Here is a 23,908-nt window from a genome sequence, read left to right as displayed (position 1 = left end):
CCACTTATGCAAGCAAGGACTCTCACACTTATGAAACTGTTACTTTTTTGTGGTCCAAGAAGTTCTGTATAGCATCCCACTAAAAATATCTCACATGTTACAGATCATGTAGGCTCTGCTTCATTAGGCTGGATTTGCCTGATTTGCACACTGAACGATTATCTGCATTCTCTCACTGAGCTTTGGATTTTATTAAAGTCTGTCCGTACAAATAGTACAGAGAGTTCATTTAAAGAAGGAGAATTCGCACCTTTTTCTGTGCAGTTACATATTCAGTGAAGTGCGTGCATATGCCTTCTTGACAGCTGTTGTTTGCTTTTGGGGATTAAAAATATCAACATTGATCTTGCTGATATCAATTGAGATGCTTATGTTATTTTGAGACTGCATGATCTTTGCTAAATCAGATGAAAATTGATTAAGTTCTCTGTCGATTGTTTTAAATATTTGTGTTTTTGATAAGGTAAAAAGGTCTTCTGTGTTTTACAGGGAAGCCAGCTGCTTTGATTTTTGACAGCTTTCATTGCCCTTGAGACTGTTTAGAAGAAAATATGAGGCATTTGTGACTACTTTGATGCTAAGCATGCTCTACATAATGCAACTCCTAATTATTTTGTGCAAGTGGAGGCTCACATCTGACAAATAGAAGAATTCCACAGAAGTGTGCTGGGTTTGTTTGTTCTTCTCTAGCAGTTCAGAGGTTTTTTTACTCACTTCTTTTATCCTGGGAATTTACTAAGACACCAGCAATGCTACAAAGAAGCAAATTAGCTTCTATGCTGCTCTGTTTGAAGCTGGGTAAGGTGAAAATACATTTCATGTGAAGACAGCACTGTGGGTGAGGAATCCCTTGCTAAAGACATGAGGAGAGCAGAGTAACCCTTTCTATTTGGGAAAGTGAATGAACGTAGGAGAACTCTACCCAGAATGGAGGGACCCCAACCCCAGCACAGCAGCCCTGTGGTGCTGGAAAAGCCATTTCTTGATGCAGGCAGTGGCAGCTGAGCACAGCAGCACCAGCAGACAGGTAGAAGTGGAAGCAGCAGGCTTGCCCTGAGCTCCCAGCCTCCCTTCAACATGCTCCTGCAGGAATCCAGGAATGTAAGGCTGGGCCTCACTGGAACCACAAAACCCCCAGGGCTCATATTGGGAAGAGAACAGTGCTGTGACAAACCCCGAGGTGCAAGAGCTCTAATGCAATTATCTACAACAAAAACACTCTATTCAGGATCAAGATCAGTATGCTGCCTTGAATAGTGCTAGTACTTGCCTACATTAATGTGGCAGAAGGATGAAGCTCTGTGTGAATTTTCCCCATGTGGAATCTATGACACAAACAATTGAATTTAAGATTTACCTATAAAAGTAAGAAAATGTTATTGGGCCAAATTTGGATGTCTGGTAACATGTGAGACGAGTACAGAGTCAGCCACATGTTACTAATCCTCAAACTGTATTAGAACATTCAAGCAGAAGAAATATGCAGCTGATTCAAAAAAGTTACAATATACTAAATTTCTTAAATGTAATCCATTTTGCATGAGGCTTTGGTGAACGAAATGCACACCTCAGTGCACAGGGTCTGCAACTTACTCAGCTACACTATGCACCTCCACCTGTGAGTCACAGAAGTCAGCACGAAGTCTTTTCCTGATAAGCACTTAATGTTCCCCAGCAGAAAGTTGCACCTGCTTGGAAAGAGCTCACAGCTTCTTGGAAAGAGCTCACAGTATCCAGATCAAAGGAGTTCTACTCTGCTTTCATGTAGTCTGATATTGCCAAGAGTTTAGTTAAATTCCAAGAAGTTATCCTTAACTACTTGCCATTTGTATCTTCTGTTCCAAAACTGAAGAAAGCTCTGCATGCCCAAAAACACATCTGTTTTATCCAGCCATGTCATCTGACTGTAGAAAGGATGCTGCCTCTCCTCACAGACTTTACCTTGCTTATTAAGTAATGAAAATTTACCTGAGTAACTGAAATCTCAATCCACTAGTGAGGTGAACTCACAGATGTTTGGGGCTGGTGTATATAATTTTAGAGAAACAAGTCCAGTATCTTTAAAGTATTCTTGGCTATCAGTCCTCAATGTAGCTAAAGGGATTAAAAAATATAAAAGCGTATGATGATTTTTGAAGTAAAGTACTCTGTAGCTTGACTGGTAAAGTATTCAAACTTCTTCTGAAGCAGCAGGGAAAAAAAAACCAACCCTGCCTGGGAAAATATGTCAAAACTGAACTATAGTGAGAAAAGGAGTAATAAGAAAGGGCACAAATGTCTGAAAAAAAGAGCTCATACTGACATATTGATGTTCCTCCAAAATGATGAGTTGGAAAGCTGCACCAGGCACTAGAGCCCATAGTCTGTTCCCTGCTATAACAATCCCCATTCATTCCTGGCATCAGTCTTCTCTCTTTTTAATGAGGCTTTTCACTCAGACTTTTCTGCTTAGTTATTAACCCAGCAAACAAGTCTAGAAGATTTTCAAACTATTGTTTTCTCTGCACTCTAACTGCTTCAGTTTTTCTACCCTTTTGTCATTCCACTGAAAAATCTTTTCCAGCCAAGGGATAAAGCATGAAGAAACAGTCCTTGATTTTCTAAAATGAGGAAAGCAGGGAAAGACAGATATAGGAACCAATTAGCCCAAACTACCTTGCAGTAAAAGAGGAACAAAAAATGAGGATATATCCAAATCCAAATGAAACAAGCAGGAAATGAAAACTGCCATAGTCAGCAAGGGACAAGACCTGAAGCCATTGAGACATACCTGAAAACATAAGCTGCAGAGGAAAATGTGGCCCCCAAATTGCCTGCCCTGGATCTGGGGTCACACAACATGTCCTTGCTGCCCAGAGACTCTTTTTTTGCTTTCCTAAGGGAGACTTTTTCCATCAGCCTTGCTGATGCCTGCCACAGGAGGCAATTGCTGCATGTCTAACGCTGTTTGGGTTTACTCCCATGTTGTGGTTTTAATCTTGCTGCCTTTGGGACTCATTCAGCTCAGGTGTGAGGGAGGGAGAACACAAGAGAGCAAAATGTCCATACAGCATGAATAATGGTGCATCTGTCTGCACGTAGAGTTGCTGGGCAAGGAGGTGTGAAGTAGGGATCGATTTTTCCTTTTCCCTCTGACTCACACCTCACATCAGCTTGTGTGGTCCCAGTCACACCACAGTGGGGTAGGCAACCCCCCCACATCACATCTTGTCCCTGCATTAGGACTGCATGCAGCCCTGGCTGTTTCTTTGCTAATCAATCATGAGGCAAACTGGGGCAATTTAAGAAGCTTTTCCTTAGGGTTTATCCCTTTCCAAAGATGTGCTGAGCACTGCAACGTCACTGTTCAGGCTGTTACAATACTCAGGGCTAAAACCAAGTAGTGCTCTACCTTTAAGTCGAGAATTGCACCTCCCTGGCTGAAGTTGTGAGTGTGAAGATGCCAAAACAAACCTTGAAAAGTTTTGTCTGGTCACAGTGGGTCATAGCTTTGGCAATGTTCCCCTTCTTTCTGTTGCACACCCTCCAGAACAAACTGCTCTGAGGTACCTTACACTGCTTTCAGAAGTATCTCACGGTGTGGCAGGGCCAAAGGCCCTGCCCTTCTCTCCTATTCCCACTTAACTAACTCCTCTTTATTCAGCATTAATCTATATCTTCTTAAATAATGCATAAGCTAATCATTGCTTATATCCCCTCGGACTAGGGGCAAGTAATGAATCCAGCACAAATCATTCCATGTACTGACAGTAGTGCAGCTGAATAATGGGCTCCACTAATAATGTTAAACTTACTTGTCACTTGGTAGGAGGGCCCTTGTTTGGTAGAGGATTATTTGATGCAAATACTGTGGTTAAAAAATGGAAAGATGAAGGAAGGGTAGAAGGAGAATATTGAAGTTAGCTGGTGACCTAAATATACTGCAATACATGTGACTTGGAGCCTGGCAAGTGTTGGAAACTGTGCTACAGTGCTACAGCCTGTCAGAAGGCTGAGTCAAACCTCTCTGGTCCTCCTTGCCCTCTCCTGAAAGCCAGACACAGAGTTCATTGGGTAAAATACAACCCTGACAGCATAAAGCCTGATTTCTTCCAAGGATGCTGGGAGATTTTTTAAAAAATTAAATTTTTTCTTCAACCCACTGTATTATTTAAAAAGGCTCATTTGCAAAATGTTTTGTTCCTCAGAGAGGGCACCGTTGCTAATTAGTCACCACTAAAGGGGAAGTTATAAGGGCAAATGTCATGTAGCAGCAGGAAGGCACCACTAGTGATGCCACAGCAAGCTAACTCCACTCAACCTGCGCAGGAACAGCAGCTCCCATTGAATTCCTGCAACATTTTGACTGCAGATGTTCAGTCCCAAATGTGGCAATTAGCAATATAAGTCAACTGAGTACATCCTGCCCCACACCAAATCCTGGAAAAAGTGTGCCCATATTGACTTGTTTAAGGCACACACAGGCACTGGAGACTCTCAGTTCGAGTAAAGCCTTGGGGTATGTTTACTATGAGAATTGGAGCCTGAACTGGCAAACACAGGCTTAGCCTCATAAAACGACAGAGTTTAGATGAAACAAAGGCATTGGTTTCCAGCATGGAGTCCTGCTCACACAGGGCTTTTCCCCACCCTGAAATACTTGACTTTTGGCAGAGTTACTGTAAATTTTCCAGACCCAAACTGACATGTCTCCAACCTCCTTGGTACCATGCTCCCATTCCAGGACCAACCCACCTAAAACCTGAAGAGGCAGCAGCAGAAAGTGTAAGGTTTTGACCAGGTACTTACGCTGGCACCAGGGATTGAACAAGATGTAAGTGTCAGTCGCTGCATTCCTGCGTGTCCGAAGGATGCCATAGGGAGTCAAGACAGCAACATAGAAGCGAAACTTCCCAATGATGCAGGTGGTAGAGGACATGATGGACAGCCGAATGGAGTTGTTTTCCCTGTGGATAATCTTTGCTCCCCACTGACCAGGTTTAAGCACATTGCCTACTAGGATTGGGATGTAGGTGCCTTTATTTCGCTGTGGGTAGCGACCTGGAAAGAGAAGTGAAGAGGTTCACTTGCTTTGACAGTTTTTTAATTTTCTAGAAGTCCTCTGTCCTTTTGTCTTATTTTCAATGCAAGGGGCAGGTTTTAGTGGGCAAAAATAACCTACTCTCTCACTGCCCCTCACAGGGCCGGGTAACTTGTCAGCACAGCCACACAAATACCTTCAACAGCCCCCTGCAGGCAGCTGCACACACCGCACCCACCTCACTCCAGCAAGCTCCAGTCTCACTGGCTTGAGCACTGCCAGGAGTATAGATAGACCTGCCAGCATGAGAAGGGGCTGTCCAGGTTTTTCTTGCTCACCATTGTTTATCCTAGTGCAGCAAGCTGCACTCCAGCTTTCTTCTTGCCTTGGTGTCAACAACACTGTTGGTAAGTTTAGGACTTTAGGCAAGAGCCCCTTCCCCAGTTCAGATGCACCCACCACCCTGGGGCACAGACATCAGCTTTGGGGCTCCTTAGCAGAGCAGAGCCCTGTTCTTCTCTGCACTACTGCACTGCCAAGCAGAGACCAGGCGCTCTTTCATGAAGTCCACCCAAATGGAGGAAACACAAACGAGTCCACTTGTAGATACCCAGTGCTTGGTTACCACTGAGCATCCACTCCTCAGGGACGTAGTGGGAACCAATTCTGGATGCCCAGAATATAAACCACCACACTGGGGCTGAATTGCCAAACTTTCTCTGCCAGAAATGGGTCCCAAAGCATGACACGCCTCCAAAGTACCGCACGTGAGAGTCTGCCTCACAGTAAGACAAATCACACCCCAGAGGAGCTTATTTTACTCTGCCAACTCTAAAAACAGCTAGACGAATAGGCTACATGTAAACATGTACAGTGCCAGGATTCAAAGTTGTGTGAGGCTCCACCCCTTGAGACTGAGGTAGAGCCAAAATAAATCTGGAAGCCAACCAGAAGCACAGACAGAAGAGACACTTGTGAAAAGGATGAGTTCCTTATCTCATTCTCAAATCTACTCTTCATTTCATATTTTAGGCTGAAAGTCAGATCTCTCATTCAAAAATAGGGTAATGGAAAGCAATGATGGCAGACGGAGGGACAGACTTCTATATTTTTCATTCCTACTATTTAAGAACTTCAAAATTAAACTCATTTTCTTGCTTGCTTATTTTTATACTACCGATGTAGAGATAATCACAGATTTGAACATTGCTACATTTTGGGAAAGGACAACTTCAGCTTTAAATCTGAAACTTGCAAGCTGCCATGACATTTGTGTTTTTGAGAAATCTGGGGCTACTGTGCTTCATCCAAGAGATTATTCTGAGCACATGAATTTCCATTTTGCAGATATTCAGTGCACATAAATAGCCCACTTTACCCTGCAGGCCAGGGATGCTGGAACCCATGAAACTGATTCAGATCAGTGAAGAACACAATGGAAGGAAAAGACCTACAGAAGAATAAAGGAGTAGAATAAGAGAGCCAAATCAATAGGAAACACTAGAAGATAGAGCACTGGATACTTCAAATATAAACCATCAAAAGAAAGTCAGTGTAAAGAGGAGAGCCTATAGAGGTAACAGATCTGGGAGCTGAACACATTCTTGTTCTTTGTAGTGCAACTGTGTATGACCCAGCTTGCCTCTACAGTTGATTTTTTGCTTCTAGTTTTGACATAATCTTTTTCTAAAAAAAGCAGTCCACGCAAACAAAGCAGCAAAGCAAACCAAGTAGTTGAACTGATATCCTTGAAAACCGTTAACAAGTGCTACTTTTAAAAATACCTCCTGTACCTCCTTCAGAAAGGTGGGAGGGGAAAGAGATTACTATTTTAACATGGTTAGGAACTGATATCCTTGTCTTTGCTGGAAGCTGCATGTTGGTGTAGGAGCCTGCTGAGGACAGAAGTTGTGCTCTGGCAGTGACTTTGCACCACCATGTCTGTGTATGCCATGTGTACATGGGAAGACTGCAGAATCCCTTCCCAGAAAATCTGCTTACAGGAACCAGATAGGATCTCAAAGAGGCCATGAAAACTTTTCAAGATATCCCTATGGGATCACTGCCACTGGCACCTCATAAGCAGGCTTGGCATAGTACCAAGCCTCTGGTATTCTCACTTTTGCTGAAAACTCAAAATCCCATTTTCCCTTCCAAACAAGCAAAGCCACTAGACACCATAATGCACCTTTTGCTCTACAAGGGAGCAGCTGTAGTTGCTGTTGAGGAGTATGCAAGGTTCTTTCAGTCCAGAGCCCCACACAGCTGGTCCCGCAGAGTAAGAGGTCACTGCATTAGCTTGATCCATGAGGAGAAAGTGCTCTGGGGCACCAGGGGTGCTCTGCATCCCTGCAGACATAGCAGATTTGCCAGGGATGGAAATCCTAGAAGTCAGGATACTTTGCACATGTTAGAAATTGTAAATACAAGAAAATATTGTTTATTGCTGGCAGACATTCATGATTTGGTGCTTGCTAATGGTTACATAAATTCTGAAACCACAAGGAAGTTTGGGAAGATGGCAGAGCCTTCAAGAGCACAGTGAGCAATTTCCAATGTTTTCTTTAAAGAGAGGACAGGTTCCCTAATCTTCTGAAATAGTACCAAACCAAATCAAAAACCAAACAAAACAAAATGCAAATGAAAGAATAAGGGGTGTAAATGAAAGAGTAAGGGAATTTTTACTTCTGTCAGGAACTTGTGGAGCTGAGTAACTTTGACATTCCATGCTAAGGTTGCTGGCCAAATAATTCTTGCATAGGCTCAGTACTATGTTGATCAACTTTGTAGGGAAGTCCCATCAGGATGGCTTGGCCTTTTGACCTTTATCTACATCTTGAGCACACATTTCTGGCTGCAGTGGAAAAGTAGAGCCAGCTTTGGCTCATAGTTGGGATATATGCAATGTTGGCCGTTTCTCAGAAGGGGTAACATGCAGTGGTGATTTCATTCTCTGGCTGAGTCTCTAAGGAAAAAGATTCAATACTATCCAAAGACTCATTACCAAAAGCCTGTGAATGCCTGGCAGAGCACTCTCTGAAGGGTCTCTGGTGCTAACCCAACCCACGGAGAGGCAGGAGGCAGTTTGAGTGCATGTCAGGACTGGGACATGCAGACAAGATAAACCCTTTTTATGCTGACAGGAGGGTGCTGACATTATGCCAGCAGCATTAGCTGGCTCAGGATCTCTCCGGCTCTGATTTGCTCCAGGAGCTGGCAGCCTAAACCATGCTCAACAGCCAGTTCTTTGTGGTTGCCTCACTCCCCAGTGCTCACGTTTGCTTTGGGTGTAGGAGGCCCTGGCCCTCACACGAGGACATTTCACAACCAATTGCTCTGTGGCAGACAAAATCGTTGTGTGACATCATGCTGTTGGGATGTCCCTGTCTGCTCAGTCTAGCAGCACATGGTAATGAGAAAATCCAGCCTGTGAACTCAGAAAGTCTGGTGATTCCTGCAATGGGTGAATTTTTTTATAGGCTCCTTCAAAGATATCATGTACTGAATAGAAGCAGCTGACCATCCTACCTTTGAAGCAGGAGAGGACAGGAGAGAACTCACAGTGTCCTCCTTTCTAAGGCCTCCAACCCCTGCATTTCAGTGCTAGGTCCTGAGCCACTGCCAGAAGACATTACTTTTTACAGAAACCTCCCTTGTACAGAATGTTTAATGGCACAAACAAATCTATTTACCGTGATGCACAGTGCACAGGTCTGCAATCCTTTGATTCTTATCCTTTCTTATTCCACCCTGGTTTCTGTAGCTAACCAAGCTGGGGTCCTAAAGCTCCTTCTCACTTCAGTTACAGCTCAGCTCAACTCTACACCTCTTGGGGTTTCCAGGCGCCCAGGAAAAGAGGAGCAAAGTAGCTGCTGTTTTTATGAAAGGAACTCATAAAATAAATTTAAAAAAAAAAAAAAAGAGTAAAGATCTACATGGCAAAAGGCACCATGACTACAGCGTGTGCGGATGTGGGCATGCATGGGATGTCCCCTGTCGTATATAGACACTTTATAGACACTTTACAGGGGCAAAGAGCAAAGTGCAATATTTTTTCAAGCTTGCCAAAATATTTATGTAGCAGCAAAATAATAAGCCATCTAAACCACAGAACTGTGGCCACACACATGCATTCAAAGTGAGTTATTTTCAACATATGCCTTTCCTCCCTAGCATGTCACATCTGGGCCCATCAGGCACAAAGGCAAGCTGTGTTAAATTCTGGATAAAACTGCCACAGCCCAGAGAGATTTACAGCAACAGAGAGAGGGTGAGAGATAGGTACAGTGAGTTCAGCTGTCAAAATATGAAGGGTCCTCCTCCAGTTATCCAATTCTGCTGCTGCTCTTTACAGATGACTAAGAGGAACCAGGGCTTACTTGGACTATTCTCCTTCTTCTCCTTCTCTATCCTGTCCCTGGAAGCTCCTGGCTACATGTAGTTTAGTTTTCCCCTTGATCCCCAGTGGACATGGACACTACTGTGTGTGTGTGTGCCTGTGTGTGTGTGCGCACATTAAACAGCTCATAAATGCCACAGCTGAATTAGTGCTGTGCTGTTGGCACAGACTCTGGAGCGACCAGAAGGTGCTCTTCGATAAGTCCTACAAAACTGAGCTTTACTTCCAGCAGCAAGGAGGAAAGGTTTGGTAGCACAGAGATCAGAAATCTAGTGAGCTTCACAGGACGTTTCCTTCCTGATGGAAGTAGGATCCCTCAGAAGAGAAGGAGGTGAACAAAGTTGTATCTCAGTAGTCTTTGTCTTTTTAGGAATCGTCCTTGGAAGATTGGCTTTTCAAGGAGTCAAGTGATCTGTCTCCCTTTGGAATATATATTACACACAATAATTAACAGTTTTTCTAAAAGTTCATTTGTTTTATCTAGATACACTCTTTCATATAAAGCGCAAAAAATCTATTTCGACACCATCACGGAAGTATAATAATTGTGATGTGTTAATAAATAAGTTTGAGCTGGAAGTCACCAGTACAGAGTGTAGCAGAGCTAAGCCTTTTGATAGCAAACAGCCTTGGAGATGGATGTTAGCATATGGGATTTGTGACATGAAACACAGGGTAAAACAAATTAGAAAGAAACAGGAGAGGTGCTCCAATAAAATTCCAAACAATCAAAATAATCAAGAAGAAACAATTTTTTGTTAAAAGCAGTAATATCTAAATCACTAACATCTCATATGGGTCCCTCGCACCCTCAAATTCAGAAGTGCTACATACAAACTTGGAAATGTAGTAAATGCAAATATCTTGAAAAGGTTTTGCTCATGGCTCCAGTTATGAATCCTTAACATCTGGCCACTCTGTGAATGTTTCCAGCACTTTACAATTGTAAAACACACATCAGAGCCACACACCTTAGCTAGTAAAACAACTAAAAGATACAGCCAGATTTTGTGTGTCACTTGATGCTGCTGCAGCAGTGCAAAAGTCAGCCTCATAAAGATTGCTTTGCATGAAATACTGCATTCATAGACCACCTCAAGAGACTCCCTCCTCTCTACTCCTCTGGGCCCAGCTGGGAATTCCAAAGGGAAGGAAAAAAACATACCCAAATGCCTTTGTTCAGAAAATCAAAAGGTTTGTTTTTTGCTAAAAGCTGGCAAATAGGTCTCTTGTCAGCTGGGAGTCAATCTTTACGAAATATGTTCTGCTGCTAATAAATTATTTTTTCTGCCACAAAATGAGACTCCAAGTTTAGACTATCAGGTGTTTCTGTATCTCTGCTCAATTTTTTGTACTTTTTTGTGAAACAAGGATCTAATAAACTCACAGTGCCAAGTTACCTACCAACACTGTGTGTGTCCTCTAGACCAATCAGTTCTCTCGATAGAGCCAAGAAACCTCCTAAAATATGAAGATCCAAAGTTTTCCAAAAAGCAACTTTTACCCAGAGTTGGAATGCAGCTCGACATCCGATCCCTAGTGCTGGGGGACATCTCATATTCCAGCACCTCTGTTGGCTACAACCTGCCCAGCCCCAGAGCTCCTGAGGAGGACAGGGGACAGCAATACTGCCCACAAAGGCAGAATTACTGTCTGACAAAGTCATCAAAATCTCAATAATCCTGGAGTCATTGCTGGCCCAGCTCTGCTGTGAAAATGGGGAAAGGCCATGGACACTGTAGGACAGCATGAAAAGCTTGATTGATTCTGGTGTGTGTATCCTGAACTGGACCTCTGGTTATCTAGTTGAACTCAGATATCCCTCTGACTATAAGTGGGAATTTGGTGTCACCTAAATAAGTGATACAGGATTGGCTCTAACATCTTTATGCTCTTAGCTTCTTTGAGGTGTTTATAACTACCCCTCTGGAACTGGCTTGGGAAGACTGTGGAAAAAGGAGCAGTAAGTCTCTCCTCTGATTTCAGACCAGAAACCAATACTTTATAGAGGCCTGAGGAGAGCATATGGACAGGTGTGTGGGTGTCCACACTCACACATGTGGAAAGGTGACAGTAGCCTGGGGGACTGGCATTTATTGGTCGTTCCAGAAGTACGTCAATGAATAAAACGTTCATAATAACATTTAGGGCTAGACCAATAGAAATGGATTTATGAAGCCATTTAAGGAAAACACAAATAGACAGCAATTTATGGGGATGTGGGGAAATACATCATTAGAGTCAGGATGCACCATATAAACTCATCAACCCCTCAAGGATTTACAATCATGTACTGGAAACTACTACTAAAAGCAAGACTGAAGGCTGTATAAGCTCATCTCATCATACATCTGCTTTTCAGAGAAATCCCTGCCAGTGCAGCAGTGCCAGTGGAAACTTTGCAGCACTCACACCAAACTGACTGTCCCAGGTGTGGGAGCTGTGCTTGGCCAGGCTAAGCCTTGCATTGTGGAAAATGAAGAGAAACACAAAATATTCTCATCACCATAAAGGCAGGAGTCAGGACAGATTGAGTGAAGGAGTCCATTAGCTCCTCTGGGTTCAATGAGATGCCAAACAAACTGGAATTAATTCCACTGTGGGGAACTAGATGAAAGCACAGCATCTGCACTTCTCTTGTGGCTTTTTCATCACAACCCCAGACCAATGTAACAAGTATTACCAAAGTGGTGATGCTCACCTTTCCTCTTGTAAAAGCCAGGAAATAGGCAGAAATGAAGGACATATGTGGTGAAGGAGCAGCTCTCAAACCATAGGTACTGCACCAGGGCTGAAGTCCAGCACAAGAACTGGAATTACATCTAATTAGTCTTTATAAGTGGATTTTTTCCATGTGGATTTTTTGGCACATTCATTGTGTTCCATACTTTGGCAGGCAACTATGGCCCTAATTTAATGAAGGATTATGTGCAAAACTAAATTATACTAATTCACATGTTAGCATTTCAGTCAATTTCATCAGGGATAACTCTACAGAAAACAGCCTGTTAAAGCAAGAACTACTTCAGTCATAAGAAACTATCACAGAAGAATGTCTTTAAAAGTGACTTTCAAGATATTGGGGTGAATTATTTATATATTCATATATATACACAGATATATAAAAAATATATATGTTTACATGCATATATACATTTCAAAATACAATTTGACCCATGAATTCTCTGAAATTGGCATTTAAATGGACTGTGGATTAAAAAGGATTGTAGTTAAAAGTTGTTTTCTGAGTGTTTCAGATCTGGTTTCACATGAGAGGAGAAATATTTGTCCCAGGTACCCTTGATTCATTATCAATTAGAAGGATTAAGCAGTCTCTACTTGCTTTACTTGCTTCATTAATCATCTTTTTAATGATGCAAAAGAAGAAAAAATAGGAGTGAAAAAGAAAAGAGAAAGGAAAGTAAATTTTAGGGAATAATGGAAATAGAAAGTTCTGTGCACACCACAGGATTAATCCATTACAATTGTCACATTTTTCAGGATCAAAATTAGTCTTTAATGGATAAAAATTCTGTGATGGATTAATGTCAACTTTGGGAACTTTTTCAGGGCTGGGAACTAATAACTTCTGAATAGCTTCATAGGCACTGGTGTATAAACAGCCCCCACTGCAGGCACAGGGCTGCAAAAGGAGACTTCAAATTTTCCCAATTCCAGCTGAATTCCCTGTAAGCCAAGACAGCCATCCCTGTAGAGTAACTTTGTACTTTATGCGAATAGAACCTTGAATCACTCAAAATATTCTGCAGTTCAGGATATCCTGGTCCACATTGTTTGGGAAATATCCACGCTCATGGAGATACTCAAAATCTACTCGTAGGGAAAGACCCAGAGATGCTGGAGAAGCTGGACCTGCTTTTGTTTTTTCTAACCAAGGGCTAGAGATGAGACCTCCAGAGGCCCCTCCAACCTAGGATATTCTGTTCAACAGTTCTTCTGAACCATTTGAAATCTACTGCTCAGGCACATAGAGTGCTCCTTGGAAAGGTCATCTTACAACAGCCTGCCAATATTTCTGTATGTCCATCACTTTAATCTCCCAAACTCAGCACATTCCTAGGAGGTATACTCCTTTCAGCACAAAAAGTTTCTCTGAGCTCAAGCTGCCTCTGCTGCAGGGCTGTTGTCTGAGCCACTCCCTAGGGAGAGCTTCTGCCTGACAGTACCAAAGGGCAGGATTCACCTTCCCTGCCTTCAGTGTTCTTAAAGTCAGAGTCTGGTCAATGAGAGAGAGTCAATAGAGGAAGAAAAAAAATCCAGAAGAGAGTTCATTACACTTTAAGACAACAGGGTTAAACTCTGCTTGGAGGTGCCTGCCTCTCTCCCTTGCTCACAAGCAGCCTGGGCAAGAGCTTTTGGACCGAGTTCTGCTGTTCAGGCAGCATGAGAGGTGAGAACCAGCTCTTCAGGAAGACAAACTGGAAAAAACTGGATGGAAATGGTCACATCTCCCTGTGACAAAAGGTTTGAGAGTACAGCACTGAGACATTCAGCAGTCTTTCCTAAGTAAATTTCCTTTCTTCCCAGCATTAAACATTGGACTTGATTCTAAAAGGAGAAGTAGCAAGAGTCAAGCATATAATTTCTGAATTTTCTTTCTCTGCTGTGGACTGTTTTTGTTTTGTTTCCCATTGCTAGCCTCTGAGAACAAATACACTGCCTGCTCACCACATGTTCACAGAGAGAAACATTTGCAGAGTGCTGAGTGTTGACCAGTTCCCAGTAGGGGAGCTTGAACACCTCCCAGCTGAATCTCTGTGAGCTAAAGTCCTTGCAGCAAGAGGGCAGTGGTGCTCACAGAAGCAAAGAAAAAGCAGGGGAGGACAATAGCATTGAACAATAATATTGAACACTATCTTGTATCTGCAGCCAGTTGTCAGTCACCACTCATGGACACCCATCCCATCTCACTGGAAGGACAGCAACAGTGAAGAAGAGGGAGGGGTATTCCACCGTGCACCCAGGGCTAGCTCCAAAGGAATCATTCAGAGCTGTGTTTATTGCAGAGACTTGCCTGGTTCAGGCTGTATTAACCCCATTCCTACCATAGCTGAATATGAGAGTATTTCTATCCATACTTAGAAGTTCAAGGTACAAAACATGGATGGATGTGTTAGGAAAGAGTAACAGAAAAATAAGTGAATATGTTCTCTTAAGTGGATTGTGCAATGTCAAAAGAAGTGTTAATTTTCTTTTTCCAATATGGAATATCTGATTAAAACAAATGCAAATTGCACGGAGTGCAATAAAAAACAAATGTTCCATTTTCCACATCTTCTTAATGCAGCTGTTTGTTTTAACCATATAAAGATTAAGGGAACAATCTTGAATTTAATTAAATCCCAAAAGAACTAATGATATTTATGCATATTAAATTTTTAAAGGCACTTGTGGCTGTTCAGCCAATCATTCACTGGACTGTCATAACATGCCTCCCAACCCTAATTTAAATTAGAAAGAAGAGACCCAAGAAAAAAAATGTGCAGACAGTAATATTTTCACTGCACATATGTTTAAGAGATAAATGCCCATCTAGCTTTAGAAGGCAACAAATCTAATAAATGTCCACATCATCATAATTCAATGATGGAAAAGACTCAGTGTTGCAAATTTCAAATCTGCATGTCACAGCAAAGTAAATTAAAACATCAATTATAACTTACTTTAAAGACTTCACAAGGGGAACATTGATGTCTTAACACAGAAGCTCCCAAATCAATCTAGATGAAGCTGGGTGTTTCCCAGAGTTGTGTTGTAGGGACCAGAATTTGGTGGGGCCATCTTTGGATCATAGCGGGAAACCCTTTTGCTTCTCTCCTTTTCTAGTGAGGTTATACCTTTCTGTAGTCCTGTGCCTTCAGTGAATCAACAGATACCTTAGGACCTGGGCTTCTGAAGACTTCCCAGTGAGCAAAAAAGCTCTCCTCTTTCAGCAATAAATCAAGAAAGTCTCTGACGTTGTCCTAAGTCTCTCAGCACTGGTGAAGCCACACCTCAAATCCCATGTCCAGTTCTGGACCACTCACTACAGCAAAGACATTGAGGTGCTGGAGCCTGTCCAGAGAAGGGCAGCAGAGCTGGAGAAGGGTATGCAGCACAAGTTCTGTGAGGAGGGGCTGAGGAAGCTGGGGGTGTTTAGCCTGGAGAAAAGGAGGCTCAGGGGAGACCTAATCACTCTCTACAGCTGCCTGAAAGGTGGCTGTAGCAAGGAGGGGTCTCTTCTCCCAAGTGACAAGCAATAGAACAGGAGGAAATAACCTCAAATTGTGCCAGGGGACGTTTAGATTGGATATTGGGGAAAATCTTCACTGAAAGGGTAACCATGCATTGGAACAGGCTGCCAGGGAAGTGGTGGAATCACATAGTGGTGGGTCTGTAGTAAACATGGCAATGCTAGGCTAACATGTAGACTCAATGATCTTAGAGGTCTTTTATAACCTTAGTGATTCTATGATTCTATGATTCTGTTTCTGGTCCAAAATTACAGTTGCTGAACTTTATCTCTTGCCGCTAAGTTGTTTGTAAATGCAGGCTGAAAGGGTGCAAGATTCTTCCATCTGGTGTAACTTCCCCTCTTTATGCAATCAATATTTTGCTATCTCAGTTCATACAGTCACCTCTCCTACCTCAAACAACAGACTCCTCCTCCCTAACTCCTAAACACTAACAAAAGAGGTTTCCTGTTCCACCTACCTTTCAGCATTGCCATACAGCATTAACCAGATATAACTCTGAAAGCTCAAAAAAGTACCGCTTCTTACGAAACAGAAACCCCCAGATTTGCTCCTTCTTCTCTCACATAAAATTCTGCTGATTTTCTCAAGAAAGGATTCAAATCCTATTTAGAAAAACACTTCCTTGCCCATGGCTAAGCCTGTTTTTGTGCTTTATCAATCATAACAGGAAAAAACCCAGCTATTAAGTTCTGTTTTCCTGTTTACGAGAGACCATTGCTTTGCTGATAAGACACAGCCTTTGCCAGGCACTTACCCATCAAAAACTCCAGCCAGAACTGGTCTGTTTCTGGCTTGTAGGGTCGGTTGAAGTCAATCTGGATTTGGAAAGCCTGTCCCCGGCGCACAATCAGCTTGGGGTTGTAGTACTTGTCAGTGTGGTGCTCCTGCTTGTTGATCTCTTGAGGCTCCTTGAACATATAAATATCCACAACACGCAGGTAATCTGCAGAGACATGTAAACGAGCAGAAGGGGAAGGAGTCAGTGTGCTGAAATGTCAGTATTGGTATCAACACCATTACAGGCCCTGTCCTCTCCTTCTCCAGGGAAGGAACACCATGCAACAGGAACATGCTGGATCTGTCTGAGGCTTACATGCTCCTGCCTGAGATGAGACTTATGGACAGACACTTCTATGTCCACCTGCCATTTTCACAGAGGCTAAAAGGCTTCTAGTGCATGGTGGGAGCAACCACAGAAAGAGCAGGTTGCTGGGTGTTGGAAGTTGAACGACCCCCAAGGAGAGTCTGGACCCATCTTTACATTAGCATTGGCTTTCCCCAAGTCTGGATCTTGCTGTCCCAAGTTTTCCAGAGCAATCAGTGGGACTTTGATGGCTGGGGCTTCGTGTCTCCCTTCTTGCAGCCCCCCATTTGTAAAATGCAAATTCACAGGGGCTTTGTGACACTTAACGTTGTTTACAAAATGCTACCAGTACTGAGAGCTGAAGAGCCTGAGAGGCAGTTAATGGTCTTACATTCAGCTGAGAGCTTGGATTGCCTGTATTAGATAAGGTTTGGGTGTACTGTATGTGTCTTGTCTCAGCTTCTCTGTACACCTCCACTGCTATTAGTGTCTTCTTATGAAAACTAAATATAACATTAGAGCATATAATTACAGCATAGAGCTACAGGCAAGCAGCAGTAGGTATCCATAACATGCACAGGCAAAGCTTTCTCCCTTCAAATTTAGGCTGTCTAAAGGGTTATAGCAAACTAGAAGTAATTTGTACAGCAAATGACCTGTGTGGGGTGGCACTGGGATAGCCACAGGCACTTGCAGTCACCATAAGCTACATGACTATACCACACCATGAATCTGCACAGCGGGAGTCTCCTCACACTATGAGAAACCACATGAAAATGAACTGGACATTGCTCTTTCGCCTACATGCTTAGGCACATAATAATGAAACCTCTGCCAGGCGGAGCAGGACCATTACTACTCACCACCAGGAGAGAGACAGCAGAGTAAACCTAGATTTGCAGCTCTCAGCTTGTCTTCCAGGGGCTGACAGTTAGAAACAAGCTAATTCCTGCATTTTATACTTAGAGTGACAGAGCCAAACTCATGCCTGGCAAAAGGAGCTGCACATTTACAGCAGCTGGTGGAGCTGTGTGTATTTGTGATGGTGGCTAATTTGGCCTTCTACTAAGCACACTGTGGGCAAGAATGATGTGATCAGTAAATGAGTTGGACATTCAAGTCACTGAGGGCTGAATGTGGCCCCTTACACAGAAGCTCAGCACAATTGTTTAATTTGTCAGTACTGGACAAGCAGCAGAGCCCTGCAGGCAGCACCTTCCCTGGATGGGAAGCATGGGCAGCATGGTCCTTCTGCTCCAGCATGGGCTCTGGGCAACAGCTAATGGGAGACAGAGGAGTAATGGCAATGTGAATAGGTTCCACTCCTGTTTGCATCATCCCTCAGATCCCTATCTGTTTTCTCTAAGAAACAGAAGGAAAGGAATATGCCTGAGGACACAGCATGATAAGGAACCTTTCATGGAAAAGCCCTGCATAACTGAACCCAAATCCATCTGCCTCCTGCTAACCCTAATCTGCAAAAAAGCTAGAATACTCTGTTCAATTCTGAGGCTTAAAGTCCCATGACAACATTATTGTTATTCTCTGCTCAATTCACCAAGTTTCTGGAGTAACTTCTGTAAAACCCACTGACTTTAGCACTGGCTGAAGTTACAGAGATGTCTGTATGAAACATTTTGCTCAGAAATCATTCTCATTGCTCCTCTGTGAAGCAGGGCATGTCTTCACCTCCCTCTCTGCACAATTTACCAATGCTCTCTCAAAATTGCTGACAAAACTCACAATTGAATTACACGAGGCAGGAATGTGCAGGGATAAAGCAGGGACAGGGGAGCATCTCTCCTCTTATATCTTTCAAACCCACCTGGGCTGAAAGCACTACATGTAAAAGCTGTGTATTTTGGGGTTCTGAGAGGAGTGAAGCTATCAATAACAAACTGGCTCAGCTTCCTCCCTCATTCTAAGGAGGCATAAAAACAGAGCTGAGGACTTGTTTTATTTTCATCTCCTGTTTTGCAATAAAAGGCAACAGTGACCTCACCCTTCCTCTGCATGTTAGCCCATTGAAGGAACTGCAAAGCTCAGCCACCCTGGGCTTTCAGTTCAGCATTTGCTTCGTTTTATCACAGGACTTTACACAGCTCCTGTCAGAACACAGGCATACACACCTGCAAAAACCACATTTCATCTTTGGTCTCATTGTTAAAACGTACGTTAAGCTTGCCAGGTGAAGATAACCCATGGCTGAGCCTGTGCTAATTACAGTAATGGTAATTACAAAGAGCAAAACGTGAGCAGGGTAATGGGATGTGCTAAGACCAGCACCAGGGTGTGATCCAAAGGAAAGCTCCAGGCGATGCTCATCTGTGAGTGACAGATGGGCAATCGAGACCTCCTTTGAAGTCAGGTCCACTCGAGGGTTTGCATGGAGCCTGGTCTTTTGTCCAGTGCAAGCAGGTTTGCTGCATGAGAGGCAACAGTGTGATGCCTTCTTAAAACTTGTGTAAGCTTGCAGGGAAATAAATGAACACAAGGTTGAGCAGTTTTTTAAATAAAAAGAATAGCCTTCAAACATCAGGTTTCCTCAGACAACCAGAGAGGAAGGGCTTTGAATTACTACAAAAAATAGCGTGAATTTCCAAAAGAAGTGCCCATCGCTCCGCTAGCAGGGGAAGCACAAATGCCTGGCGAGTTACCGGACTCTGCCAAGGGCAGTGGGATGCTGTGTCCTCCCACCGAGCCCACGCACGACACGCTGTGGTGAGATGAGCTGGCCAGGATGAGCCGGGGGCAGGCACGGCACAGGGATGTTCCCGGGCACACAGGCTTCTTGCTGGAGAAGCGCTGCGTGCCCCTGATGAGCATCTCGTCCCGCAGGCAAGGTAGCTCCAGCAGCAGCAGCAGCAGGGAGCCCACTGCCCGGGCTGGGGACGCAGCCCGCCCTGGCAGCGCTGGCCCGGCTGTGATTCAGCCGAGCAGAAGTGGGTGTCAGCAGAGAGCCAGGCAAGCACAGGGTCTTACCTCATCCCAGAGTAGTAGCTAAAATAGGTCAAATGAATCACACCCTAAAAATGCCTGTTTCTCTCTGTTGGCTGTCAAGGGAAACGAGGGTGACTAGCTCAGCTGTAGACTCCTACACTGCACAGATCAAGGGCAGAATTCAGTTAAATTTAGGCATCTAAATGATGTGAGCCTGGTATGTAACTTCTTATTATGGCCAGTTGATGGCTGGTGATGCAGTCAGTGGAACTGAGAGAAGGGTACAGACCACCATGGAACTGACATCCAGTCACTCTCTGGACAACCTGTGCACTCACCTCCACTCACTGCACGGCTCTGTGTTGACTACAGTCTGACACAGGTGAAGACACAGGTGTTTAGATGTTTATATCAGGTGTCCAAAGGCTAGAAAACACCTCTGTTGTAACAGCGAGTTAAAAGCATTTGCATGCTTTTTTCCAGTGTGTTATGGCAACGAAATCTGGGAACCACTACAGAAAAATCTGGACAGCCCAGAAGCGTAGGGGTGTGCAGGAGAAGGGGAAGGTATCACATGCAGCTCTGCCGGGATGTGCTCACAGCTCTAGAGCCCCATTGCACTCTGCTGCTCCTGCTCTGCCCATGGACAATCATTTTATCCCCCAAGCACAACACTGAGAGTGCCCCGGGGCAAGCTCAGCTCCTGAATGTCAGATCGAGCTCCATGGGGCAATAAACCTTTAATGTGGTCTGACAGGTGACTAAAGCATCCTACCCCAAACAGTATGTCCAGTATGACCACACTTATATCAGCTGGGACCACAGGCTTAGAATACAGCTGATGTGCAGCAAAACAGGAATGCTGTTACAGTTCCTACAGGGACCCTTCAGGTCACCCTTCAGGTCCCCCCTTGTATATTTTTGCTACAAGCATTGGAGAGATTTGCACAACAGAGCTGATCCAGATGTACGAAACAGTTTTGTTGTTACTCAAAGATTTATTTTTCAGCCACACCAGTCCCATACCAGGTTTACTCAGTGGCCACACAAACTCTTGCTTAGGTCAAGGGATGTTCTTCTCAACAACTGCATCACCTTAAGGACACGTTGGGCTCCTGCTTCAACTCACTTGACCCTACATTCCTAAGTTTCCACTGCATTTCTGAAAAGCAGGAGGCTGCCGCCCACAAGCACCACACTTCATTCAGAGCCTGATGTGAAGCACATCAAAAAGCAACAGGAATCTTTCACTTGGTACTGGTGGGCTTTAGCTACAGGCTGCATTCCTTCTAAGGTATCCCACAGTTATACATCTCCAGTTCCTGTGAGCATGTTGGGTTTGAAACAGTGTCTAGCTGGGACCTGCACTACATTGCATTTGACAATTTAAACACACACACTTGCCCCAGAGCTACAGGGTTGTCAGAATGGGTTCAAGCAAAATTTCTGCAGTCTTAACATGCCAGTTAGTTTGCTCAGGCATTAAAAAAAAAATGCTTCTAAAAGAAATGTATTTGTATTAAGATGGGGGTGGGGAGGGGTGTGTGGGGAGGGGAGTGTGGTTCAGGCACATGATTAGGATTACAGAAATAATGCTTTGCAACTTGTCACTTAAAATCTCTTTGCCTGGTTCCCAATGTGTGAAATTTAGTAATTAATTCTTGTCCACATTTATTAAGCACTCCTTCAACTCTGCATGAAAAGTCCCCTATGAGCATTAAGTAGTATTACATCCAGTTACCCTGAGTAGCCACATTCAACAAGTTCTGCTGTTCAATTCAAATAGGCAAAAAATTTAACATCCTTTCATTAATGAGTCATTCAGAAGCTAATCCTGTTTTCTTTTAAACCGGAGCTTACATATTTTTTTATTTCTGGTTGACTCCAAAGAGCTGACACTGAGAACATACTTTGATTTGTCTATTCTCTACCATGATATTGTTTTGTTTCCCTAGCCAAATGATGGAAACATTTTTCATAGGAGAATAAAAAATCATATGAGTATTCCTTTTAGTCTCATGTTATTTTTTTTTGTGAGTGAGCTGAGCATATATAGCAAAAGTTTTCCCTGCCAGACAACATTTTGCAGCAGTTTCACAGGCAGTTTGAGGCCATATAAATGAGATAGGCCATTAAGAGAACAGACTCCTTCTGACCCTTCACTCCAGTGCCACAGCCATGCCTGAAGCCAGTAGGTTCTTAAAGTGACTCTGCGATTGTGACCAAACTGGAAGACCTCATTCTTGCCTTTTTAAAATCAATTCCACAGTTCAAGCTGATAACTGGTCACTCTGCTTCTTTACTCCTCACTTTCCCTACCCATAACCCATGCTAACACTTCCATATACACAGGTGGTTTCAGCAAGTTTTCCCCATGTGCAGCAAGAACACCAGAATTGGAAAGATGTAAGGAAAAAGTGGTTTGGACATAGTTCACAGACCTGTGCTAGGAGTATGGAAGATGTAACAATATATTTATGGCTTAATTGTACACTATACCTCTAGGATTAAATCCTCTAGGTATCAATCCAAAAGCTTCCATCTCAGGAACCTCATTTTCTTCGTCATTGGAGTAGTTTGGTGGGATGGCTCTTCTCCCATTCAAAGGAAGTTTATTCTCCTCATTGGTGCTCATTGTTTCAGACATCCTGTACTAAAAAATTTGTAATAGCATGAAAGAAAGAGTGCAAGGAAAAAAGCAAACATGAGCTGGCATGGCACGTGCAAGATGGGAGAAGCCAAAAGCAACGTGGGGTGCCAGTGAGCTACACATTTTTAGACTTACATAAATAAAACCTGAGAGGCAGAAAACATCAGTCTAATGATAAGTACAGCTCTCTAAGGATTGGAAGGCATTTTGTGTTCATCAAAACACATGAATAAGAGAAGAAGGAGGGGGCGGGAGAAGGAGAGGGAAGTCTAACACAGAAGTATTTGCCTAGGAGAAGAAGGCCACTAAAAACATTAGGAAGTTTCAGGTAAAAGAACTAGAAAATCTTTCACTCACCCATCCTCCATAAAAACATTATTGAATCCAAAATAGCAAATTATATTTTCAGAAAGTGCATCGCACACTACCTCTCTCTAATAAAAATGACATTATAAGTCATACTGCAATCAAGCCAAATATTACTGCCTACAACAGTCTGTGGATGATAAGTGGAGAATTGTATTTTTGTCCCTCTGCACACAAACACCCAATATCTACAGGACTAAGTCCTGCACCCAGACAATCCACTTTTGAGAAAAGGAGGGGGAGGGGGGAACAGAGAGGGGCGTAAAGGGGAAAAAAGGAAAAGAAAAAAGCACTTATCCACTTATTTCTCTCCCACTAATGTCCTTAAGGGAAATCTTAGATGTAGGCTGATCAGAGGCTTCTTTTTGAGCTACTCAAAACTGCTTTCACATCTATTTCAGTGTAAGCATGTAGCAGTGAAAAAGCCATGCAACCCTTCTAAGAAAATATTAATGACTGAGAAGAAAACTTCTTCCCAAGGCCCCTGAAAACAGCAATTTAAAATGTAGCAACTATTTAATAGAAGAAAGCTCTAAAAGGAAGTTTTTTAGTTATCAAGGGTACCTTCTTTTCAGATAGTCTTTTTTTTCCCTTGTCCCTTGCAGAATTTCTGCAGTGCAATAGAAGCAGGGAAAAAGTTGGGGGCTTTTAAGTAACCTCTGTGTATCCTCCTCCTTCCTGTTGCAATAGGACAATTCTAAAGGGGTTGTCAAGCCCTCCCCACACCACCTCAGAGGATCTGTCACCACAGCTGGGATGTCTTTTCTTCCTCCTTCCCCTCCCTGCCTTTCTTACCCCAGCTCTGCTCACCAGGAACATTTCGGGGTGTTTGTGCTAAGGAAACAACTTGAGCATTTCTTTTTGAGACAAAGTAGGAGTGCTTATGGTGCAAGAGCGTATGAAATGGGAGACTGGAGGGGATTTTCTGAGGCACATAGTCCAAGAAGCCATGCTTACCATGTCACCAGTCTTTGATGGTGTCTCTGCCTCAGGAAGCCTGTGATGCAGCTTCAGGTGCCAGTTTTCAGGAGTCCTCCCAGGCAGACACAGAGATGGTTTCCCTGCTTGGTCCTCACAGCAGTCCGTTCAGAGGACTGCAGGACACATGAACACAGAGAGCTCATTAGCAGCCCAGCTTTTTCTAGAGACCTTATGCTGTCCAGGACAATGAAGGTGTTTTGCACCACACAGC

The 23,908-nt window shown here is 43.4% G+C and overlaps 1 protein-coding gene across 1 annotated transcript in view; it reads right to left on the bottom strand.

Moving 5' to 3' along the window:
- Window positions 1–23,312, bottom strand: part of F13A1 (coagulation factor XIII A chain) — a 59,881-nt gene extending 36,569 nt beyond the window's left edge. Inside the window, exons 1-4 of the mRNA XM_033064796.1 lie at window positions 23,281–23,312; window positions 22,200–22,353; window positions 16,431–16,619; window positions 4,789–5,040 (exon numbers count right to left, since the gene is read on the bottom strand). Coding sequence (XP_032920687.1) covers window positions 4,789–5,040; window positions 16,431–16,619; window positions 22,200–22,347 — 589 coding nt within the window. The 5' untranslated portion in view covers window positions 22,348–22,353; window positions 23,281–23,312. The remainder of the gene's footprint in view (window positions 1–4,788; window positions 5,041–16,430; window positions 16,620–22,199; window positions 22,354–23,280) is intronic.
- Between the last annotated feature and the right edge of the window lie 596 nt (window positions 23,313–23,908).

This window comes from Catharus ustulatus, chromosome 1 (assembly GCF_009819885.2).
Source record: "Catharus ustulatus isolate bCatUst1 chromosome 1, bCatUst1.pri.v2, whole genome shotgun sequence".
NCBI lineage: Eukaryota > Metazoa > Chordata > Aves > Passeriformes > Turdidae > Catharus > Catharus ustulatus.
Note: the sequence above shows the minus strand (reverse complement) of the source record. Positions and strands in the feature narration are given on the sequence as shown.